The sequence below is a fragment of the Mustelus asterias genome, chromosome 13 (genome assembly GCF_964213995.1).
Source record: "Mustelus asterias chromosome 13, sMusAst1.hap1.1, whole genome shotgun sequence".
In the NCBI taxonomy this organism is placed as follows: Eukaryota; Metazoa; Chordata; class Chondrichthyes; order Carcharhiniformes; family Triakidae; genus Mustelus; species Mustelus asterias.
This window is the reverse complement of record NC_135813.1, coordinates 12,287,305-12,310,442: the sequence shown is the minus strand read 5'-3', so window position 1 is coordinate 12,310,442 and position 23,138 is coordinate 12,287,305. Positions and strand designations below refer to the sequence as shown.

The 23,138-nt window shown below is 40.4% G+C and overlaps 1 protein-coding gene across 3 annotated transcripts in view; it reads left to right on the top strand.

Moving 5' to 3' along the window:
* Nucleotides 1-23,138, top strand: part of LOC144502435 (transforming growth factor beta receptor type 3-like) — a 110,471-nt gene that overhangs the window by 50,704 nt on the left and 36,629 nt on the right. For all 3 annotated transcript variants that reach the window (XM_078226337.1, XM_078226339.1, XM_078226338.1), the window contains exons 5-10: nt 6,099-6,246; nt 7,007-7,166; nt 10,929-11,097; nt 14,895-15,066; nt 19,512-19,621; nt 20,190-20,321. In XM_078226337.1, the coding sequence (XP_078082463.1) occupies nt 6,099-6,246; nt 7,007-7,166; nt 10,929-11,097; nt 14,895-15,066; nt 19,512-19,621; nt 20,190-20,321 (891 nt within the window). The remainder of the gene's footprint in view (nt 1-6,098; nt 6,247-7,006; nt 7,167-10,928; nt 11,098-14,894; nt 15,067-19,511; nt 19,622-20,189; nt 20,322-23,138) is intronic.

The following is a 23,138-nucleotide window of genomic DNA, read 5'->3' as shown; positions in this document are numbered from 1 at the left end:
TTATTACCAACAGTAATTATAGAATGAGCCAGTGGCTTAGTGGCCTGTGGCAGAGTTACAAGCTTTGAAACCCACTCCATATTCTGCAGGAGAGTGGAGACCCAAGTTCTGGTTCTGAACCTTGGGTTGACACACAGTTGAGTGCTTGTATCTGGTGGCGAGCCTTAATCATATAAGTTGTGGTAGATCAAAACGCCATCCTGACCATCTAGTATGAAATTTGGTTACGGGGTAATGTTCAGTTTAGGGTGTGTGATTTTTGAATTTTTGTTCCTGCTGATTCTGCCACAGGGAGACAATGTGGCTCAAGAATTTGCACATGCTGGCACCAGGACTCAGATGAGGCAGTTAATCAAGAGGCTGACTGCAGGAGCCAATTCCAATTAATGACACAATGTGGTTTCCCAAGGCTGGATGGCCAAAGAGCATCCACAAACACTGAAACGTTGGCTGACTCACTGCCAGTTAGGAGCTGGCTACAGCTGTGGTCCTGTGGCAATTGTGGTAGATGGACCTCATTGAATAGCCCACATACTGTCCAGAGAATTGCTATGGCTTCTGTCAGGAAAGCAGAGGTAGTTTTAGGTGCTCTATTATTAAATCTTTATTATTATTAACCAGTATTAAATATAATAAATTAGGTATATATTTAGGTGGGTTCAACTTAGTGTTTTAGTGTAGGATAAAGTAACACTCTAATTAGGTTCATGTTAAATAAAGGCTTTGGCATGGAAAGGAATTTTGGTTTCAGTTAAAGCTGTGTTTCTGTTGTGCTGAGAAAGTTTATGGTGTGAAAAGTGAATTAAAACTTGGAGAAGAAAAGAGATGTTGCTTAACAATCAGGTGCACGTTAAGGGAAAATAGTTTTTTAAGATTGGGAGCCAGAGTAGTAGAAGTTTTGCAGCTAAAGGGAACCTCTTTCTCAGCTCCGCTAGAAGAAAAGCCACACCATGGAGTAAGGGAACTAGAGAAATGAAGAGAAGTCTCCAAGAGGTATGAAGTTAAAGAACAAAGAGGAACCGGAAATTGAACAGGGTATTGTTCAGTGAAGACAAACAGAGCTGTAAGGTAGTTGGCTAGTGAGAAGCCAGAAAGCTATCTGAAGTGGTTCTAAGATTGGTGATGTCTTTCTTGTGAAACGTTATTTGAAATAATTATGGAACAATCAGTGGCTGGATCTGAGTTTGTGTAAAAGCATACAAGACAGAGGAAACCTGAAAGGAGAGTTGGAAAACCTGGAGGTGGAACTCTGTTAAAACAGTGGAGAGGAAGTTTTGTTTGAAAGGATAGTTAGAATACCTGGAGGTAGATTCTTGCTCAAAACAGCTGATGATGAAAGGCATTGTTTGGCAGAAGATTTTAAAGTGTGTATTTTTGAGAGTGGAGCTTGGAAACACTCATGTTATAATCATTTGGAGGGAATTTGAGAAGAGATCCATGGAAGGTCGATTGAGTGGCATCAGCCATTTGGTTCTAGACTGGGGTGCTATCCTTGAAATCTGTGTACATCTTTGAAGATAAACGGGAATGAAGTAGTATTGTATTATAATCAAACTTTTCATGGTTAATGAATGTTTTTTTTCCTGTTGTTAAAAACTAATTGGGTGTCCTGTGACTCTGTTCCTCCATGTTTTCTTTAAAAAAAGGTCAAACTTCATGGTCTTCTGAGCCAGGGTTCCAATCTGGAACCTACCCATCCAGTAGTAACACCAGCTGGGATCCTAACGCTTCTGACAGTTCCCTTGATAACTGGCTATCTTCTGCTGGCGGGCAGATAGCCATCGCTCTTCCCTATTCTAACTTGCACGAACATTGTCCATCGGCAGTACCATGGCTGCATCCAAGAGAACCTAGGCCACTCACAATCCTAACATTATGAGCAAATGCATTATTCATCGAGAGTACAAAGCCAAACTATACAGAAACATTTATTCACTATCTTTCAACCAGAAAGTTGCATGAATTTGTGGGCTCACCCACCTCTGCAGCCCTTTGAAGATTGAACCTTATGAGACTGTTCAACTAATTTCAAGGGAGAAATGTGAAGATATAAAAGTAACCAAGAATGATGCATAGATTTAATGGTAGTAATGAATGTAAAATATTCATTATCAGCTAATAATACAAAGCTTTGGTTACAAAGTCCTTCCATATCTCACCTGATGAATGAATTTAATCCTAATTCCAAAAGTTAATTACCAAGATGTGATGATATTGACAATGTAACAATCTGTAACACATAAGTTTAGAAAGGATTGGAATGATGCTCCTGATCATCAGAAGTCAATTTCAATTTTTGCTATCTGAATCTTAAATTTTCAGCCACATTTAAATAGGAGTTTTGCTGGGAAGATCTAAGAGAACGCCAACAATAAACATGCACAATTAGTACATCCAGTTTTACATACTTTGAGGAATTATTGTCTATTAATCTGTGGGTGAGATACAATAGCTGTCTGTAATTCTGTATTTTGTGGCAATTAACTTACCTCCTGATTTCCTAAAGTCTTTCTAACATCTACAAGGCATAAGTCATGTATTTGATGGAATACGTTACTTGCCTAGATGAGTGCAGCTCCAACAACACTCAAAACCCAACACCATCATGGACAAAGCAGCCTACTTGATTTACACTTCATTACCACTAAGTGTTCACTGTCCAATACCAGTGCAGTGTGGCAGCAGGGTGTACCATCTACAAAGTGTGCTGCAGCAGCTTACCAAAGATCCTTCAACTGCACCTTCCAAATCAACAACTTATACCACCTGGATGAGCATTGGAAGCAGTTGAATGGAACACCACCAACGGCAAGTTACCCTCCAAGTTGCACACCATCCTAATTTTGAAAAATATCATATCCCTTCAACAACGTTGGGTCAAATTCCTGGAACTTCCTACATAACAGCACTTTTGGTATCACCACACCATGTCGACTACAGGGGTCAATAAGGCAGTTCACTATCACCTTCTCAAGGGCAATTAAAGTTGGACGATAAATGTTGGCATTGCCAGCAACGTCCACGTCTCACAAACACTATTGGGAGGCAGTAGCACAGTGGAATTATCACTGAACTAGCAATCCAGGGACCCAGGGTAATGCTCTGGGCACCTGGGTTTGAATCCCACCATGGCAGATGGTGAAATTTAAATTCCATAAAAATCTGGAATTAAGAGCCTACTAATGACTATGAAACCATTGTCGATTGTTGTAAAAGCCCATCTGGTTCAGTAATGTCCTTTAGGGAAGGAAATCTGCCATCCTTACCTGGTGTGGCCTACATGTGACTCCAGACCCACAGCAATGTGGTTGACTCTCTCATGCCCTCTGAAATGGAGGGCAGTTAGGGATGGGCAATAAATGCCAACCCAGTCAATGATGCCCACATCCCATAAAAATGAATTTAAAAAAATGACAAAAATTAACTGTGTAAACTTTCAGTATATTATATTTGAAATCTTTGGGAATTATGAAAATTACAGGCAGACAAAAATTAAGGAATTAATCTGAACATTTTCTTTGTTACACTGACTAGCAAGTAGGATATTTTTGCTTGTGTTTATGTGGTAAAACTACAATATATTTTAGTGTGTATGATACTATTGCAAAATAATGACATTTAGTCAGCAAATCTAGAAACCAGCACCGTAATATCCTTACAGTAATTCTGTTGTCATGGCCTTGGGCCATCAAAGGGCCTTCAAAAGTTTAGATTTTAGCTGCTGACGCACAAAAGTTCAAAAAGGTCCTGCTTCCTGTCCTACTCGAGGAAGTTTAGGAAGACGTTTGGCTCCAAAATGTTCAGCTGAGACTTGAGGGGGTTGTAATGAAAATAAACATTTTTTTCTAATTGTATCTAAGAATAAATAGTCTGTTAGTCACTAAATGCAGCCCTCTTAATACGTCTACATATGAACGATCAACACTGGGGAATGGCACCTTAAGGGTCGGCTCACTGCTTATTTTATGTCCTAATCATACTCCCAAATAACAATTCTAAATCATTCAGTTGGACAGTGAATAATTATGGTTGTTTTACAAGAGTAAGTTATGACCTTTTCATCCTGTTTTAGGAACTAATAGATTTCAAGATAGCACTATTGCCTAACAACCACAGGGTGATTAATATTATTTAAATTTGACAGACTGATGGTTTCTTTTCCTTCTGTTTGTACATACACATGTCGCTTTACAACTTTTTTGAAATGTACACAGCTATTCCTTGTTGAGCACTCCCAATGTGTTCCTACAAAGTGACTTGCTAAACAAACAAAATACCAATCAAAATCACCTTTCCATAAGAAACTTTGTAATAAGGGTTGGTTATGTTCCTGACGGCAGCGGTTTAGGTCAGCCAGCTGGATGGTTGGCGTGAGGTTCGAATTACACCAACAACACAGGTTTGATTCTGGTTCTGGCCGAGGTAGATTTGGGACCTGTCTTCTTACCCTGCCCTTGAGAATTGAAGGCAATGGAAAACCACCACTGACAAAAACTTCCAAGAAAACTGCTGGTGATGAAACATCGGCAGACAAAGAGCCGATGAGGAAATGGCTTTGGGTCGAGCACAAATAAATGAATGAATGTCTTTGACATGTAATTTTTATATTTATAAACCTAACTTGAACTCAATTGTCTCAAAAGTCCTCTCTCCATTTTCTGCTCTTACTAACTTGCAACTTTTAATAACTTGCTTCTTTCTCACCTCCCCACTCGCTTCCTTCCACTCACTGCCCTTCTGGTTCCCTCCTGCTTGCCACTCCCTTTTCCCTCCAGCTCGCTACTTTCCACTTGTTGCTTCCCTCTCCTGACTCTCTCATTTTCACCTATGCTGCCCCTCTCATCATCTTTCTCACTCCCTCCTGTTCAGGCCCCTCCACCTCTCTCCTGACACCCTCACTGTTTCCTCCTGGGGCTTGAGAAAAGCAACAAGCAGGAGCGATTTGAGGAAATTAGGAGACCCAGGAAGGAGAAAGCAGTTTGGACCAGTATTTTTATTTTCCTGATTTACTGGTGTTCCATTTTAAAGTATACAAGACCAGTGTTCTTATTTCCCCATTTACTGTTTTATTTTTTCCTCTGGGAAGGGAAATGGTTACTGATCAGGAGAGGCAGCAAGCAAAGCAGTGATGTGTTTTTTTTTAAATTAAGCACGTGCAGTTACAATGCAGTTCTTGCTACGTTCCAACTAACCAGGTTAAAATGGAAATGGTGGCAGAGCCATTCCGGTAACTTTGGTTATTTACAAACCACGCTAAAATGAAAATGCACTATTAGAATGTGCTTTAATGGAGGATTACCTATATTACAGTTATCTATAACATGCATAAAATAGTTTACATTAGATAATGTGTAAGTGAAATTATATATCTTAAAATTATCTTAAAAGGTAATTAAAATTAATTTAATTCAGTAAATTAATCCCATTAAGTAGTGAAAATTATAAATCAAATGCTGCAAATCCAAAATACACAGTTCTGGAAATACACATGTACTACTTTGCACATAAATCAATTATTATTCAGGCATGCATTGAGTCCTATTTCTTCCCTCTCTTTCCATCTGCCACTCTTTTCCCCGCTCCCCCATCCTGGCATGCACACACAGACCTGCCTTCTCGTTCGTTCTTTCCCTTTCAGATGTGTGTCAGAATTTGAGATTAATTAACAGATGTGCTAGTATATAATTATTTTTAAATATGGCAATGTTATCCTTTTAAAAAGTTGTAATGTTAAATCTGCACGTACACAAAAAAAATACTCTCTGGACGCAATCTTTTAATAATGATGGTGGAACCAAAACAGCAATGTTGCCGATTTTGTTAGAAATAAGCAATTTGTTATTTTAGAATTATCTTATTATAAATAATAGCCAATGAATATCACCCCAAATATATTATGGCAATTTATTCTGTCAAGACATACCAAGGTCCTTGCTATAAAATGCTATTTAATGTGTTTGTGAAATAAAAGGTCCATTCCAACATTCATAATTCAGTTTAGAAGGTAGCATTATTATATGAAACTTATCAATAAGAAAGATTCAAAATAGATTATTTTAAAGTGGTTACTCTAATTGATAAAATTCTTTGTTTTGCAGGGTTCTATGGAAACCCTTGTGCCTCAACACAAAATAAGGACATTTCAAAATCCAGAACAATTGAAGTCAGCTATGAAAAATTGCAGTTCAATCAATAGTTTTGTTAAGTTTGAAAATTCTGCAGGAATAACAATAGAACTGAGAGAAGGTAGGTATTTGATTTAAATAGGCATATGTAATTTGTCTTCTGGTATCTGGGGTAAAAACATTGAAAGTATCAAAGTTGCAGCTTTATATAGTTATCATTCTGGAACAAATAAAAGCTTAAATGTTTAAAAAGATCTGAACACTGAAGTGAGGCATTTTCTTTATAATCCTGTGGATCCATATTTTAAATACATATAAAACAGAAAATACTGGAAATATGGAACAGGTATTATAATGCCCTTGTCTGGGACTTGCATGTGAAGAATATACACGAGTATAAAAGTCAAATTTTAGACTTTTTTAGATGGCCTATTTCTGCTCCTGGTTCTTACATTCTTATTATATGGCAACCTGTAATTTGCTGGTTGATTTGCATGTCAATAACAGTGTGCATTGTTAACCACAATTATTTTTTCAACTCTATGTTAATAGGTATTTTAAGATACTATGATTTTGTTTTGCTTTCATTTTAGGTTATGAGCCTTTGCTATCTGCAACCAGGCAGCAATCCGGAAAGCACTATTCACATTTTCTGATCAAATACCTAACAACTTCATATGAGTTAGCATTTTCAAACACTTTTATTTAGCTTAGAACTGTTTCTTATTTGAAAACTTACTTTAAAACCAAAACTGCTCTTTCTAGGATAATTCTCTTTCAACTAATGTTTTATTTTTAAAAGGTTTTCTCTCCACAAGTACAGTGAGCACTAGAATCTCTATTGCCTTAAAAAAACGAAGTTTACTTATTTTTTTAAACAGATGAAATGGGCCTGTCTAAATGTGAATACCAGCCTAATATCAGTGCTCAAAATTATCAGGATTATAAAGTTCTCCGAGACTATTTGGAGGGTTGTGTGACACCTGATCAACGCATTGTTCATCAAATCCACATCATAAATCTAATACCCACCAATTTCAGGTACAGAATATGTTATTAACTCAAATCATCTTGAGTATTTTTAAATGCAGAAACAAATATAGTTTTGAAGGGAGGTGAATGCAGTGAAGTATTTTGTAAAAAAGCAACCTAGGGTCAGATGTCCTAATAAAATATTGTAATCAATGGAGAATTTACATTAAATTTAATTTAAGGAATTTTCCTCTTGAATGAAAAATGTGTGAAACACCTGTTCTGTCCTTATTTATGACCAACTGACAAAATTGTGGAAACAAAGGGTTTTAAAAATATTTACTTCTGTAGATTGCAAGAATGAAAAAATAGCTTCTAATATCAAATAAATCTGTTATTATTTTATATTTCTTCCACAGCTAATAAGCCATTTAACTGGTATATATGTCATTGTTCTTTAGCCCAGCTGAGGAGTTTGTAATTTTTGTAGTATATACCACAGCAACAATTAAGAAATTTCTGACTTATCCACAAGATACCGCCGTTGTTTGGGTGCATAATGATGCTGACATTTGCCAAGAAGGTTTTGAAGTACAGCATCTAATCATGATCTAGCTTTTTGGGGAGAGAGCCCCTGATGGCCCTTTTGAAGAAGTGCTGCCTGATTTTGTCCTGTTCCCCAAAAGGATTATGCCCCTTTTTCTGATCTCCCCAACCAGAGGAAATATTTCTGTCTTCATTATCAAATCATACCTCTAATCATCTTTTAACTCCTCAATTAGATAATCCCTCAATTTTCTATATTCATTGGAATACAAAGCTAATCAATTTATCATTCTCGTGAATCTCTGCTGCACCAACTTCAAGGCCAATGCATCTTTTTGGAGTGAGGTGCCCAGAACTTAATATAGATACATGGGAACACCACCACCTGGAAATTCCCCCTCAAGGCCGCACACCAGCTTGACTTGGAACTATGTCACTGTTCCCTCGTTGTTGTCAAAATCTTGGAATTCTCTTCCCAACCACTTTGAGTGCACCTACACCACACAGACTGCAGCAGTTCAAGAAGCATTTCGCCGCCATACTTTCAAGGTGAATTAGGGTTGGGAAGTAAATGCTGGCCTGGCCAACAATGCCAAGTAAGTTTTTTGTAAAAAAAAAGAGTGGAGGAGATACTGCAGACATGGACTATTTTTGGTGAAGACCGTCCCCATTAAACTCTGGTTGGTTGTGTTGCTGTCAGCTGGGAATGAGGCTAACTCTTGGGAGATGAACTAGAAATCCTTTGTAAGGAAGAGAGAGTTTTGAAGGACTTTGTGACTGAGTTTGATGTATTTGTTCAAGGAACTGCTGAGCAAATTTGTAAGATCTGTTTTGCTTGAATCTGGTTTCTACCAAGATCATAACACAGTGCACACGCATCCTTGCGTGTGGCTTGGACCCTACTTTCAACCGTTATGTGGCCATGTAACACCTCAGAAAAAGGTCCTTTATGGCCTACTTTGGCCTCCCAACTCCTCTACCCTATCAAGCAGTTCCATACATTTAAAGACCTCTGTTAGGACACTCCTCAACCTTCTCTTTTCTTGAAAAAATATGCTGTCTGTCATAAACTCAGGCTGTCCCAAAGGTACCTTTGAGCCGATTAACTATCTTTGAAGAAAAATCACTATTGTTGTGTGGGAACATGACAGCCAGTTTGCGTTTTTCAAAGTCTCACAGCAATAATTACCATATAATCTATTTTAGTGATGTTATTGAGGGATAAATATTGGAGAGAACACAGAGGAAAATTCTTCTTTAAATAGTACAAAAGGATCTTTTATACTAACTTGAGGGAACATGAGACTTTGGTTTAGCTTCTCATATGAAGTATAATGTGGGAAAATATGAACTTGTCCACTTTGGCAGGACTATTAGAAACGCAGCATGTTTTTTAAATGGCAAGGAATTGGAGAATTGAGGTACAGAGGGATTTTGGTGCCCAGGTACATGTATGCAAGTACAGCAAGTGATTAGGAAGCCAAATAGAATATTGTTGTTTCTTGCAAGGGGAGTGAAATATAAAAGTAGGGATTTTCAGTACGGTTGTACAGGCATTGGTGAGACCATATCTCGAGTACTGTGGACAATTTTTGCCGCCTTATTTAAGAGAGGATATAAATGCGGTAAAATCAGTTCAGAGAGAGTGCATCTGTCTGATACCAGGGGAGAGGTGGGTGGGGAGGTTACATTATGAAGAAAGGTTGGACAGGCTGGGCTGTATCCATTGGAATTTAGAATGAAGGGTGATCTTATTGAAACTTATAGGTTCCTGAGGGAACTTGACAGGGTAGATACTGAAAAGATTTTTCCCCTTGAGGAAGAGACCAGAATTAGAGGACGGGGTTTAAAAATGAGGGCTCCCATTAAAATGGGAGATGAGGAGAATTTTTTTTCTGAGGGTCTGTGGAACTCGTGCCAGAGTGTGGTGGAGGCAGGGTCATTGAATATTTTTAAGGCAGAAGCAGATAGACTCTTGATTAATATGGGAGTCAAAGGGTATCAGGGATAGGCAGAATGCAGATCAGCCATGATCTTATTGAATAGTGGAGCAGGCTTGAGTGTCTGAATAGCTTACTCTTGCTCTTAATTTGTATGTTAATATTTGACATATGGTGATAGCTCTAACAGTGCAGTATTCCATCAATCCTATGCTAGAGTGTCAAACTAGATTTTACATTGAATTGATTGAAGTAGGACATGAATCCATGGTACTCTGACTTGGGCCATAGTGCTACCATTGAACAATAGTTTACACTGTGCACTCTTGAAAATGTTTTTTGTGGAAGTGAGAGATAGGTGTGCAGGTGATAAATTACTGACTGAGAAGTAATTCCGAATGGAGACTTTAATAACCCCAACTCAGATTAATTAAGATTTGAAATAAACATGCAAGGTGATTAGTGATAATTGACTTTTGTATTCTTGTTTTTTCCAGCTGCTTCTCCTCCCTTAAACCCTCATTAAAAATTCACTTCTTGACCAAGCTTTTTGTCATTCCTCCTATTATCTTTCTCCCTGGTTCAGTGTGATGCATTTTGGAGGATCAAATTTAGGTGTGAAATATACTGTAAATGGCAGAACCCTTAGGAACATTAACGTACAGAGGGATCTGGGTGTGCCGGTCCACAGTTCCCTAAAAGTGGCAACACAGGTGGCCAAGGTGATTAAGGAAGCATGTGGCATGCTTGCCTTCATCAGCTGGGGAATGGAGTACGGGAGTTGGGAAATCATGTTGCAGCTATATAAAACCTTGGTTAGGCCACATTTGGAGTATTGTGTCTAGTTCTAGTCACCACCACTACCAGAAGGATGTGTAAGCTTTGGAGGGAGTGCAAAGAAGGTTCCCCAGGATGTTGCCTGGTCTCGAGGGTGTTGGCTATGAGGAGAGGTTGAATAAACTCGGATTGTTTCACTGGAAAGATGGAGACTGACGGGAGACCTTATGAGAGGCATAGACGGGGTGGAAGTGTCAATTACAAGAGAGGGAAAGTTTAAGGGAGCTGTGCGGGGCAAGTTTTTCACACAGAGAGTGGTGGGTGCCTGGAACGTGCTGACAGAGGAGGTGGTGGAAGCAGGCACATTAGCAACATTTAAGAGGCATTTGGATGGGTACATGAATAGGGAGGAAATAGGATACAGACCAAGTAAGGGCAGAAGGTTTTTTTTAATTTAGTTATTGCATCATGATTGGCATAGGCTTGGAGGGCTGAAGGGCCTGTTCCTATGCTGTACTTTTCTTTGTTCTTTGTTCTGTATGTTTATGCAATATTTTACTCTTGACAGCAATCTTTTTGGGGATCACAAAATTAGGAGCTCAGAAAAGAAGAGTGTTAACATGGATGTGGAATTTACACATGGGAATAATTGCCATAGTGTCTTCCTGGTTATACAGAGCAATCAGCCTATAAACTTGAACATCGGTGGAGAAGTTCCTTCATTTTTACATCTTAAGGTAACAAAACAACTGCAGAATCATATATCAAAGTTACAGTAATCATTTGAAACATTTATTCTTGAGAACACTTTTTCAAATAAATGCTACATAGTATCCCTCATATAATATGACACAATTATATTTAGTATTATTTAATATATTGTGCCTAAAATTGATATCTAATAAGCAAATCTTGAATAGATAGCCATTCATTTCAGAAATACTTTTAGTGACTGTGAACAAGGATACCCAGGTCCTTTTAGGACATCGGCTCTTCCCAAACTCTCACCATTTAATAAATATTCAGCCTTTCTGTTTTTTCTGCCAAAATGATTAACTTCACACATGTTCGCATTATGTTCCATCTGTCATGTTCCAGCCCATTCACTTAGCCTGTCTACAAGTCCTCTTGAAGCCTCTTTGCATCCTCTTTACAACTAGTGTTCTCACCCAGTTTGGTGTCATTAGCAAAATAGGAAATATTACAATTGGTCGTCGCGTTTAAATCATTTTTATATAGATTATAAACAGCTGTGAACCTAGCAACTGCCTGCCATTCTAAGAATTATCTATTTATTTCTACTCCTTGATTTCTGTCTGTTAACCAATTCTCAATCCATGGTAATATGTTTCCCACATCCTATGTACTGTAGTTTTAATTGCTAACCTCTTGTGTCGGACTTTATACGAGACTTCTGAAAATCCAAATACACCACATCCACTGGTTCCCCTTTATCAGTGCTACAAGTAATATCATCAGAAAACTCCAACATGTTTGCCACACATGACCTTTCATAAATCCACATTGACTCTGCCCAAATTTACCATTCTTTTCTAAATGTCAGGTTACCACATTTTTTATAATAGATTCTAACGTTTTCCCAACTACTGACATCAAATGAACAAGCCTGTAGTTCTCTAATTTCCCTCTTCCTTTTTTAAATAGTGGGTTACATTTTCTACTTCCCAGTCTACGGGAACCTTTTCATAATCTATAGAATTTTGAAATATAACCACCAAAGGATCCACTAGCCACTCCAGCCACCTCCTCCAACACGCTGGGACAAAGCTCATTTGGTCCAGGGAATTTATCAACCTTCAATCCAGTTAACTTTTCAAGTACTAACTCTTAATTAAGAATTTACTTTAATTTCTCAGTTTCACAAGTCCCTTGACTGCCTAGTATTTCTGGGAGAATTTCTGTATCATTTTTTGTGAAGACAGATGCAAAGTAACTATTTAGTTTCCCTGCTATTTCTCTGCTCTCCATTATAAGCCCTCCTGTTCCCACATGCAGTGGGCCCACATTTGTCTGAGCTAATCATTTCCTTTTCATATAGCTAAAAAAACTTTTATGTTCTTCCCTAGTTTATATTAATATTCTATTTTTTCCTTTCTTAATTGTTTCTTAGTCCGCCTTTGCTGAGTTCTAAATTGCTCCCAATCCTCTGGCTTACCACTTTTTTTTCTGGCATCCAAATTAGCCACTTCTTTGATCTATTACAATCTTGAACTTTTGTGTTAACCATGGTTGATTTGCGTGTTGGTGCCTTAGCGCAATGAAAATCTGTTGTAGACCATGTAGTATTTCTTTGAATATTAGCCATTTTCTGTCCACCATCAAATCTATTAATGCATTTTCCCAATTCAACTTGCCCCTCATACCTTCATAATTTCCTCTCTTCAGATTTAAGGCCTTAGTTTCAGAATGAACTATAACACATTCAAGCCTAATACAAAGTACCGTCATATTATGGTCACTATTTCCAAGCGCTCCTTTACAGCAAAGTTATTAGTTAATCCGTTTTCATTACACAATACTAAATCTAAAAAACGCAATCCAGAAACCCAACTTGTACACATTCCTAAATTCCTCCTCAAATAATTAGTGCTGATTTGATTAACCCAATCTGTGTAAACTGAAGTTGCCCATTATTACTGTATTACCCATGTTACATACATCTCTAATTTCCTGATTTGTACCATGCCCAACATTGCTATAGACAATTCTCACCAATATACATATTACAGGAATTCCTTCCTTGTCCTTTCCACATTTGTTTTCTTGGCCTATATTAGGATAATTAAATTTTTTATTGCTACTCTAATGTTTTTGCATCTTTCTATAATTTACTTAAAAATTTGCCCCTCCTTCTCCTTCCTTGTATTTGGTGATCTACATGCAGCCAACTCTTAATTTGCTTTATAATTCTAACTAATTAGGTTCTATCTTAGAACTCTCAAATGCAGTACCCTTCTCAGGGCTGAAACAGTATCTTTGCCTAATATTGCCACTAACCAGCCCCCACTCCTCTTTTTCTCTTCTCTGTTATTCCTGAATTATGCCATTGCCAGAAATGTTAAATTTCTATTCCTGCCTTTCAATCAAGCTTCCATTATTGCCGCTATAATATAACCTCGTAGCAAACTTGTGACTGCAATTCACAAACTTGAATTGGGGGTGGTGGGGGCGGGGGGGGGGAAGCGATTCTCCCAAAAAAGTTCTAAGTGCTGAATTCGTGGGAAAACTGGTGTAAATCACAATTTTATTTTTCAGTGGGAGTTCACACGCTAATCTCCCACACTCTGTGCAGTGCAGAAGTCACAATCGTGAATATCATTAAAAGTTCAGGGGGTAGGGCCTATTCACGCCAGAGTCTGACAGTTCCGGGCCTCTGCGCACATGCAGTGGCCCCAAACAGCCTACAATTTGCTGGTCAGCTCAATCACTGGCCAGCCCGGGACCCCCACAGTGCTGCCCCCATGACCATTCCCAAGCCAACCCCGACCCCCCCCACCCGTCCTGATCTGCAGTCTGCCCCGATCGCTGGCCTCCCTCCAGCCCCGACCAATCTCCATGCAGAGTGGCAGCAGGACCCCCTCTCCCCAACCCCACTGATCGCCCCCTAGGCCCCGCCACTTGGCACTGCCTGATGCCTGATGGGCAGTGCCAAGGTGCCGCCTGGGAATGGGCACTTTGCCCCTTGGGCAGGGTGGCACTACCATGGTGCCCATGCCCAGGGACACAACCCCCACCGCCTGATTGCCCCCCCCTTTCACTCCAGCGGGATCTCCCGCTCATCCTCCGAAAGTGGGGAGCTACTCTAAACCCCACCTGAGTGAAATTGTGCTGGCGGGGTGGAAGATGCTATTGGGCCCAGAGAATTCAGTCCCAAAAATGACATTTACATTGCGTTCAAATAAGATTAAAATCACTTACCTGCTGTTCCTGCCGGTTTCCAGCATGTCCCGACCGCGCCAGTTATCCATCGCTGGGAGATGCGCGCGCATTGGGAACGCATGCGCAAATCCTATGAATCAGCGCACACGCAATTCTCCTGGCCCGACACGCTAAAAGATTTGCGCGTCGGGACGGGAGAATTGCCACCCATGTTCCTCTTTTTTTCATGCGTCATCATGGTTCTCCTCCCATTGCCAAATTAGTTTAAACTCTCCCAACAGCATCATTTAACCTTCCTGGAGAGTATATTGGTCCCAGTCCTTGCGGTGCAACCCTTTCCACCTTGTAAAGGTCTCTCCTGCCCCAGAACTGGTCTCGTTATCTCCACCATTTTCTAGCTGCACATTAACTGGCTTTATCGTTCTGTTCTTATACTCATTTGCATACGACATTGAGAATAAAAAGTTAAAATTGATTTCAAAATAAGTAATTTTGTTAAGGAAATGCATTGTTTTTGAAAGAGTAAACCAACTTACTGCTTGACAAAATGGAAAGTTAGAAGGGTGCCATTGGTAATGGCATTTAAACATAAATGATAATCTGATTTGAGTAACAATATTGTATAATTTCTCAGCTATCTCACGAAATCAATGCAACTTGGCCAGGATTGAATTCATCAGTTATATCTGATCTCCCAAAAGCCTCAAAAGAACTGGTGGAATGGGCAATTAAAAATGGATTTGCTGCTACATCTTTAACCGAGATTCCACTGGTTGATGAGATCAAACTTAAATGTGATCTTCATGGTAAGAGGAACAATAGCTGCACAGAACCTTTGAAGTTGCTTTTCACTAGCAAATAAATCATGTATTTGATGATATCAAGTAAATTAGGTGAGCCAGGAATAATGCATGGCATGGGCAAATTCCAAAAGTTAAGTATGGTAAATTTAGGAAAGACATTGAAACCTTGAAGTGAATGCAAAGGAGATTTGCTGCATAGATTCTGGGGAGGGGAAACTTCAATTATGCAAGAGACCTGAGAAGCTTGTATTCTTCATCCAGGAATGGAGAAGTTTATGTGGAGATTTAATAGAGATATTCGAGATCATGTATAGTTTTGATAGAGCAAATAAAGATAAACTGTTTTTAGTGGCAGAATGGTCAGTAAGTAGGGGACACTGTTTTTGGACATGACTTGTATATTTCAGGATTTCCCGCTCAAAGTCAGTTAGCTTTTGGCTGCCCCTCAGCATTTTCCATTCTACCTGCTTCAGGTGGGACAGGACATTCCCAGTCTTTGTGTTGACTTTTGTCTCTGCATTGAGGGCAAGAGGACAATGGTCAGTGACAGAGGAGAGTAATGGGTGTTGGACCTTTGATCAATGGGGAATTGGGGCTGGTGTTAATGGCATAATTCTTGAATTAGTAGTTTGCATACAATGGGGGTGGAAAGGGTCTATCTAAGTTGCAGCCTCCCTTTCTCTTCCCTCCCCACACCACTTCCTCACTTGCGAGGTGATAAGGAATATTCTCCCACAATGGCAACATTGTGCAGCATGACAGCTCTTGAGACCTGCTCAGCCAAGTAATGCAAGACTCCTCTACAGTGGCCCAGACAATGGGATACTTGCTTTGTGATGCCACTGATCTGCTGTATCAGTTTCCACCTGACACCATGGCTCTTGGATATCTGTTGCACACATTGAGTGGCAATATCCACTCTTTGATTTGCTTCAGTGGTTAATGTATGGCCAACAGAGTAGACTGTCACAGAAGATGTGCGTTGTGACTTCTGCCAGCATATAACAACAATATAAATTTGCGCAGTGTCTTAAACATAATCAAATGTCCCAAGGAGCTTCACATCAGCATTATAAAGCAAAATATGTCACGGAGCCACATAATGAGATATTAGGTCTAGTGACCAAAACTTTGGTCAAGAGGTGGATTTTAAAGAGTGTTGTAAGGAAGAAAGCAAAGGAGAGAAACAGACAAAAGCCAGAATTAGAGAAACACCAATATTTTGAGAGAGTTTTTAAAAAAAGAAAAGCTTGCATTTATATAATTCTTTTCAGGACTGCAAGTGGCTTAAGTGCTTTTTAGCCACTTAAGTGCTTTTTGAAGTGTAATCACTCCTGCAATTTAAGAAACATGACAGCCAATTTTCACACATCAAACCCCCATAATGACCAGATATCTGCTTTTGTGATAAAAGCAAAATACTGGAAATCTGAAATATAAACAAAAAATGCTGGATAAACACAGCAGGTCTGGCAGTGTCTGTGGAGTCCAAATGGGGCCCTTTTTCTGGAAAAGTGAGAGAACCAAAGTTGGCAAAATAGACTTCTTTAAAGTTTTGCACGAATATGATAAAGAAGTAGAAAAGATGTTTCCACTGTGGAATGGACCAGAGCTAGAGATTATAGATGGTCATTGATCAAATGCAATAAAGAATTCAGGAGAAACTTCTTTACCCAAAGGATGATTAGAATGTGAAACTTGTTACCACATCTCTTGAAGAGTATAGGGGGTGTAGGAGTAGAGTTAAGAGAGAAATCGGGGGCAAAAAGAGGACACGAAATTGTTTTGGCAGATAAGGCAAAGGAGAATCCAAAGAGCTTCTACAAATACATAAGGGGCAAAAGAGTAACAAGAGAGAGAGTAGGGCCTCTTATGGATCAACAAGGTCATCTATGTGCGGATCCACAAGAGATGGGTGAGATCCTAAATGAATATTTCTCATCAGTATTTGCTGTTGAGAAAAGCATGGATGTTAGGGAACTTGGGGAAATAAATAGTGATGTCTTGAGGAATGTACATATTACAGAGAAGGAGGTGCTGGAAGTCTTAAAGCGCATCAAGGTAGATAAATCCCCGGGACCTGATGAATTATATCCCAGGACGTTGTGGGAGGCTCGGGAGGAAATTGCGGGTCCCCCAGCCGAGATATTTGAATCATCGATAGTCACGAGTGAGGTGCCTGAAGATTAGAGAGTGGCAAATGTTGTGCCTTTGTTTAAAAAGGGCTGCAGGGAAAAGCCTGGGAACTACAGGCCAGTGAGTCTCACATCTGTGGTGGGTAAATTGTTGGAAGGTATTTTGAGAGACAGGATCCACAGGCATTTAGAGATGCAATGACTGATTAGGGACAGTTAGCATGGCTTTGAGTGGAAAATCATGTCTCTCAAATTTGATTGAGTTTTTTGAAGGGGTAACCAAGAAGGTAGATGAGGGCAGTGCAGTTGATGTTGTCTACATGGACTTTAGCAAGGTCTTTGACAAGGTACCGCATGGTAGGTTGTTGCATAAAGTTAAATCTCACGGGATCCAGGGTGAGGTTTCTAAATGGATACAAAATTGGCTTCTTGACAGAAGCCAGAGGGTGGTTGTAGAGAGTTGTTTTTCAAACTGGAGGCCTGTGACCAGCGGTGTGCCTCAGGGATCACTGCTAGGTCCACTGTTATTTGTCATTTATATTAATGATTTGGATGAGAATATAGGGGGCATGGTTAGTAAGTTTGCAGATGACACCAAGATTGGTGGCATGGTGGACAGTGAAGAAAGTTATTTCCAATTGCAACGGGATCTTGATCAATTGGGCCAGTGGGCTGACGAATGGCAGATGGAGTTTAATTTAGACAAATGCGAGGTGATGCATTTTAGTAGATTGAACCAGGGCAGGACTCACTCAGTTAATGGTCGGGCATTGGGGAGAGTTACAAAATAAAGAGACCTAGGGGTACATGTTCATAGCTCCTTGAAAGTGGAGTCACAGGTGGACAGAGTGGTGAAGAAGGCATTCGGCATGCTTGGTTTCATCAGTCAAAACATTGAATACAGGAGTTGGGACATCTTGTTGAAGTTGTACAAGACATTGGTAAGGCCACACTTGGAATACTGTGTGCAATTCTGGTCACCCTATTATAGAAAGGATATTATTAAACTAGAAAGAGTGCAGAAAAGATTTACTAGGATGCTCCCGGGACTTGATGGATTGAGTTGTAAGGAGAGGCTGAATAGACTGGGACTTTTTTCTCTGGAGCGTAGGAGGCTGAGGGGTGACCTTACAGAGGTCTATAAAATAATGAGGGGCATAGACAAGGTAGATAGTCAATATATTTTCCCAAAGGTAGGGGAGTCTAAAACTAGAGGGCATAGGTTTAAGGTGAGAGGGGAGAGATACAAAAGTGTCCAGAGGGGCAATTTTTTCACAGAGGGTGGTGAGTGTCTGGAACAAGCTGCCAAAGGTAGCAGTAGAGGCGGGTACAATTTTATCTTTTAAAAAGCATTTAGATAGTTACATGGGTACGATGGGTTTAGAGGGATATGGGCCAAATGCGGGCAATTGGGATTAGCTTAGGGTTTTTTTTAAAAAAAAGGGCGGCATAGACAAGTTGGGCCGAAGGGCATGTTTCCATGCTGTAAACCTCTATGACTCCATGAAGTAGTCAATGTGAATAGCATGCATGGATTTATTTACATGATGGAGAAAGGAAAAAGTATATCCTGACAGAATTAGGTAAAGGTTGGTGAAAGGTAACTCATGTGAAGCATAAAGACTGGCACAGAGAAGTTGGGCTGAATGGCCTGAATATGTGCTGTCAATTCTGTGGGTGGAATTTTCCCGTCCCACTCACCACGAGAATCATGGTGGGACAGAAAATTCAATGGACCATGTAAATGTCCATTGATCTCAAGCAGGAGTTTCCGGTCTTGGGGCGAGCGCAGCTGGAAAATCCCGCCCTATGTCATCCTGTGTAATCTCCCACTTGTTGGTCTTAAGTTTCCAACTTGCTATTTTACTTTTATCTAAAAATTAGAAATTAATTTTACATTTAACATAAATCCAAAATTTGTGGTCAAAAAGCAGCAATATTTTTTAAAAAATTCAGTACAGGGGAAAGAATGAGAATTTTGAGATTAACATGGGTCAAATGTTAGTACTCCTAATTTGCCCCAGCAATGAACAGCAGTTTTATCCTGCAAGACTATAGTTTGGCACTGGTTTGAAATGCTTCACATTAGTTTAACTTGGCACCCTTCTATTTATCATAGTGTGAAAACTGGCATTCCACAAGAATAAATTTTATGCTCACTAAGTAGTTGTGCCAGTATATTATCTAACCAATTCATTTCCAGGTGGAAGTGGATGGCATGATGTTCAGTAGTTGCAGTAAGAGGATGGTGAATGTGAGAATTTTTTTTGAAACAATGCAATTGACTATGAACTTCTTATCTTTTTTACACAGCAAATGATGTCCACACTCTTGCACCACAATCAGAGTCTCCAGACAAATATACTAAGTCTGTTCACTGTGGAGAATCAGACATGGAAATCATTGTTAGCAAATTTAGGAAGGTAACTATCAAATACACTACCTTGCAACAAGGAGGGGATTTAGGTTTGCACCCAAAATGTGTACAGAGTCGGTGGGATTTTGGTTTTGGGAGTTCAAATTTTGCCAGCAAGCTACAGATGCCAAACTTGTGCCTGACTGCAGCTTCCTGTTTGTAGCAGGGTAGACTGAGAGCAGATAATTGATTGATTCCCATATTGAGCATGGGCCTGAAGCAGGCCATATCTAGCACTGCTGGAGCTACTCATTTGCCAGTGAATTGGATTGGCCAGCAACACTTGAGGTTTCTGTCTGAGGGGCTGAAGTCCAGCTCTCACTTTGGAAAGGCGCCTCCAGTGTGTTTTCATTGCAGGATAACCCTTTTTAAAGTTGACGAGCTGCTGATGGATTTTTCCACTGTATGTGTGCGTGCATGTGTGGGTGTGGGTGATGGGGGGGGTGTGCGGGGGGGAATATGCACCTATAAAATTCACCTTAATGTTTCTGACTCCCACCACAGAGTTTCTGTTCATTTTATTGATCCTGGGTTGTGTTAAACTTTTTTTTCCCCAATTGTTTTTCATTTCACAGAACTCCATTCAGCAAATCACATTGCTGGATGACAATTGCAAAGGAAGCAGCAATGAAACACACTTCCACCTAAAATACATTCCTTACACAGAATGTAACACTAAAGAAATCGGAGGTAACTACATAAACAAGGTAGGAGTTATTTTTTTAAAAGTCCAAGGAAAGTTAATATTCGTATATTGATTTTATTGGGATATAACTAAAACAAAATTAATTGAACAAGTTAACCATCATAACTGATGATGACAAATGATAGCAGAATGACTAGAGGTCTGGACTAGCGTTCATGAGTTCAAATCCCACCTTGGCAACTGGGGAATTTAAATTCAGTCAATTAAATAATCTGGAATAAAAGGTTATTTTCAGTACCGTTGACCAAGAAACCACTGGCTTGTCAACAAATATAATGCCCTTTAAGGAGGAAATCTGCTGTCCTTACCCAATCTGGCCTACATATGTCATCCGGCCCACAGCAATATGATTCATAAGATATAGGAGTAGAATTAGGCCATTTGGCTCATCGGGTCTGCTTGGCCATTCGATCATGGCTGATATGCTCCTCATCCCCATTTTCCTGCCTTTTCCCCATAACCCTTCAACCCATTACCAATTAAAAATCTGACTAACTCCTCAAATTTACTCACTGTCCCAGCATTCACTGCACTTTGGGGTAGCGAATTCCACAGATTCACAACCCTTTGGGAGAAGTAGTTTCTCCTCAACTCTCTTTTAAATTTGCTACCCCTTATCCTAAGACTAGGACCTCTGGTCCTAGAATGACCCACAAGAGGAAGCATCCGTCCATGTCTACTTTATTCATATTTTTTATCATCTTGTATACCTCAATTTTATCTCCCCTCATTCTTCTAAATTGCAGAGAGTATAGACCTAACCTGTCCAATCTCTCTTCATACGACAAACCCCTCATCTCTGGAATCAATCTAGTGAACCTCCTCTTAACTGCCCCCAATGCCACTACATCTTTCCTCAAATAAGGGGACCAAAATTGTGCGCAATACTCGTGGTGCGGTCTCACCAATGCCTTGTTTGGTTGCAACAATACTTCCTTACCTTTCATACTCTATTCCTTTAGCTATGAATGCCAACATTCCATTCACTTTCTTTATTATCTGCTGTAACTGCATGCTAGTTTTCTGTGACTCATAAATGAGGACACCCAGATCCCTCTGCACCGGAGCACCCCAAAGTCTCCTTCGCCTTCCCGTTTTTCTGACCAAAATGCATGACCTCACACCTATCCACATTAAACTCCACCTGCCAGATTTTGGCCCACTCTCCTAACCTATCTATATGCATTTGTAGGGTTCTTATTCCCTCATTGCAACATACTGTCCCACCTATTTTTGTGTCATTTGCAAATTTGGCTATAGAGCCTTCTGTCCAGCTGGCCAATATATCAAATTTGACCTGGACCAGGCCCAGCAGCCAGCCCGAGCTTCAGGATTCGCAGCCATTGCGGGGGATGTGCAGGGGGCTATAGACTACACCACGTCGTCCTCAAGGCCCTGATCAAGAATCCAGCAAGATTTGTGAATAGAAAGAGCTTCCATTAAATACCTGTGCAGTTGGTGTGTGACCATCAGCTCAACATTATGCACTCTGCACCAGACACCCCAGCAGCATGCATGACAGCTTCATCTTGAGGAGCTCGGATATCCTGGAGGTCTTTGAGGAGTAGCCTACCTAGACGTGGGCCCAGTGCCAGCATGCATAGGGACCACAAGGTCAGACTCGTTTACGCCAGGGCATCATCACAGTGTTGCATAGAAAATCGTCATCACCCTCCTGCCTGCCACAGAAACTCACTAACACAGCGTACCCAGGCCCACTACTCCGGTGTTACAATGTTGCAGGAGATTGTAAGACTCCGGGGTGGGGGGGATTGAACCAACGTGTGGCAACACCGGTGCCTAGTGGCCAAACCGCATGTTGATCAGGGTCTCCCTCGCTGCCTTCGCATGCCTGACCCTTGCTGCGACCAGCCCTCCAGAGCCTGGGCGATATTGCTCTTCGTTGTCCTCCTCGTCCTCCTCTTGCTGGGCTGTCTCCTCTCCAGCAACACCTCGCTGGTTGGCTTCCACCTCAGACAATGGAACAATCCATGTCTAAATGCAGCAAGGCTTGGACTGACAATTGGCAAGTAACATTTGTGGCACACAGGTGCCAGACAATGACCATCTCCAAACAGAGAAAATCTATCCATTGCCCCTTGACATTCAGTGATATTACCATCACTGAACCCCCCCACTATCAACATCCTGGGGGTTACCACTGACCCAAAAACTGAACTGGACTAGCCATATAAAGACTGAGGCTACAAGAGCAGGTCAGAGGCTAGGAATCCTGATGTGAGTACCTCACTTCTTGACTTCCCAGAGCCTATTGACCATCCACAAGGCACAAGTCAGGGGTGTGATGGAACACTCTTTCCTTGCCAGGATTAGTACAGCTTCAACAACACTCAAGAAGATTAACATCATCCAAGACAAAGCAGCCTGCTTGATTGGCACCTCATTCCAAAAACATCCATACACACTAAGCAGTAGTGTGTACCATCTACAAGATGCACTGCAAGAACACACCTAGGCTCCTTAGACTGCACCTTCCAAACACATGTCCTTCTTGATGGTTTTGGTCAAGGGCAGCAGACACATGGGAACACCACCACTTGAGAGTTCCCCTCCAAGCCACTCACCAAGTCAAGAATGTTATAGAATACTCCCTCCTTGCTTGGATCAGTGCAGCTCAACAGCACTCAAACTCAACAGCATCCAGGGCAAAGCAGCCCACTCAATCAATATCCAATAACATCACCTTAAACATTCACTTCCTCCACCAGTGCCACATGGTAGCAACAGTGTGTGCCATCTACTCAGTGTACTGCAACAACTTGCCAAGACTCCTTTGATAGCATGCTCCAAACCCATA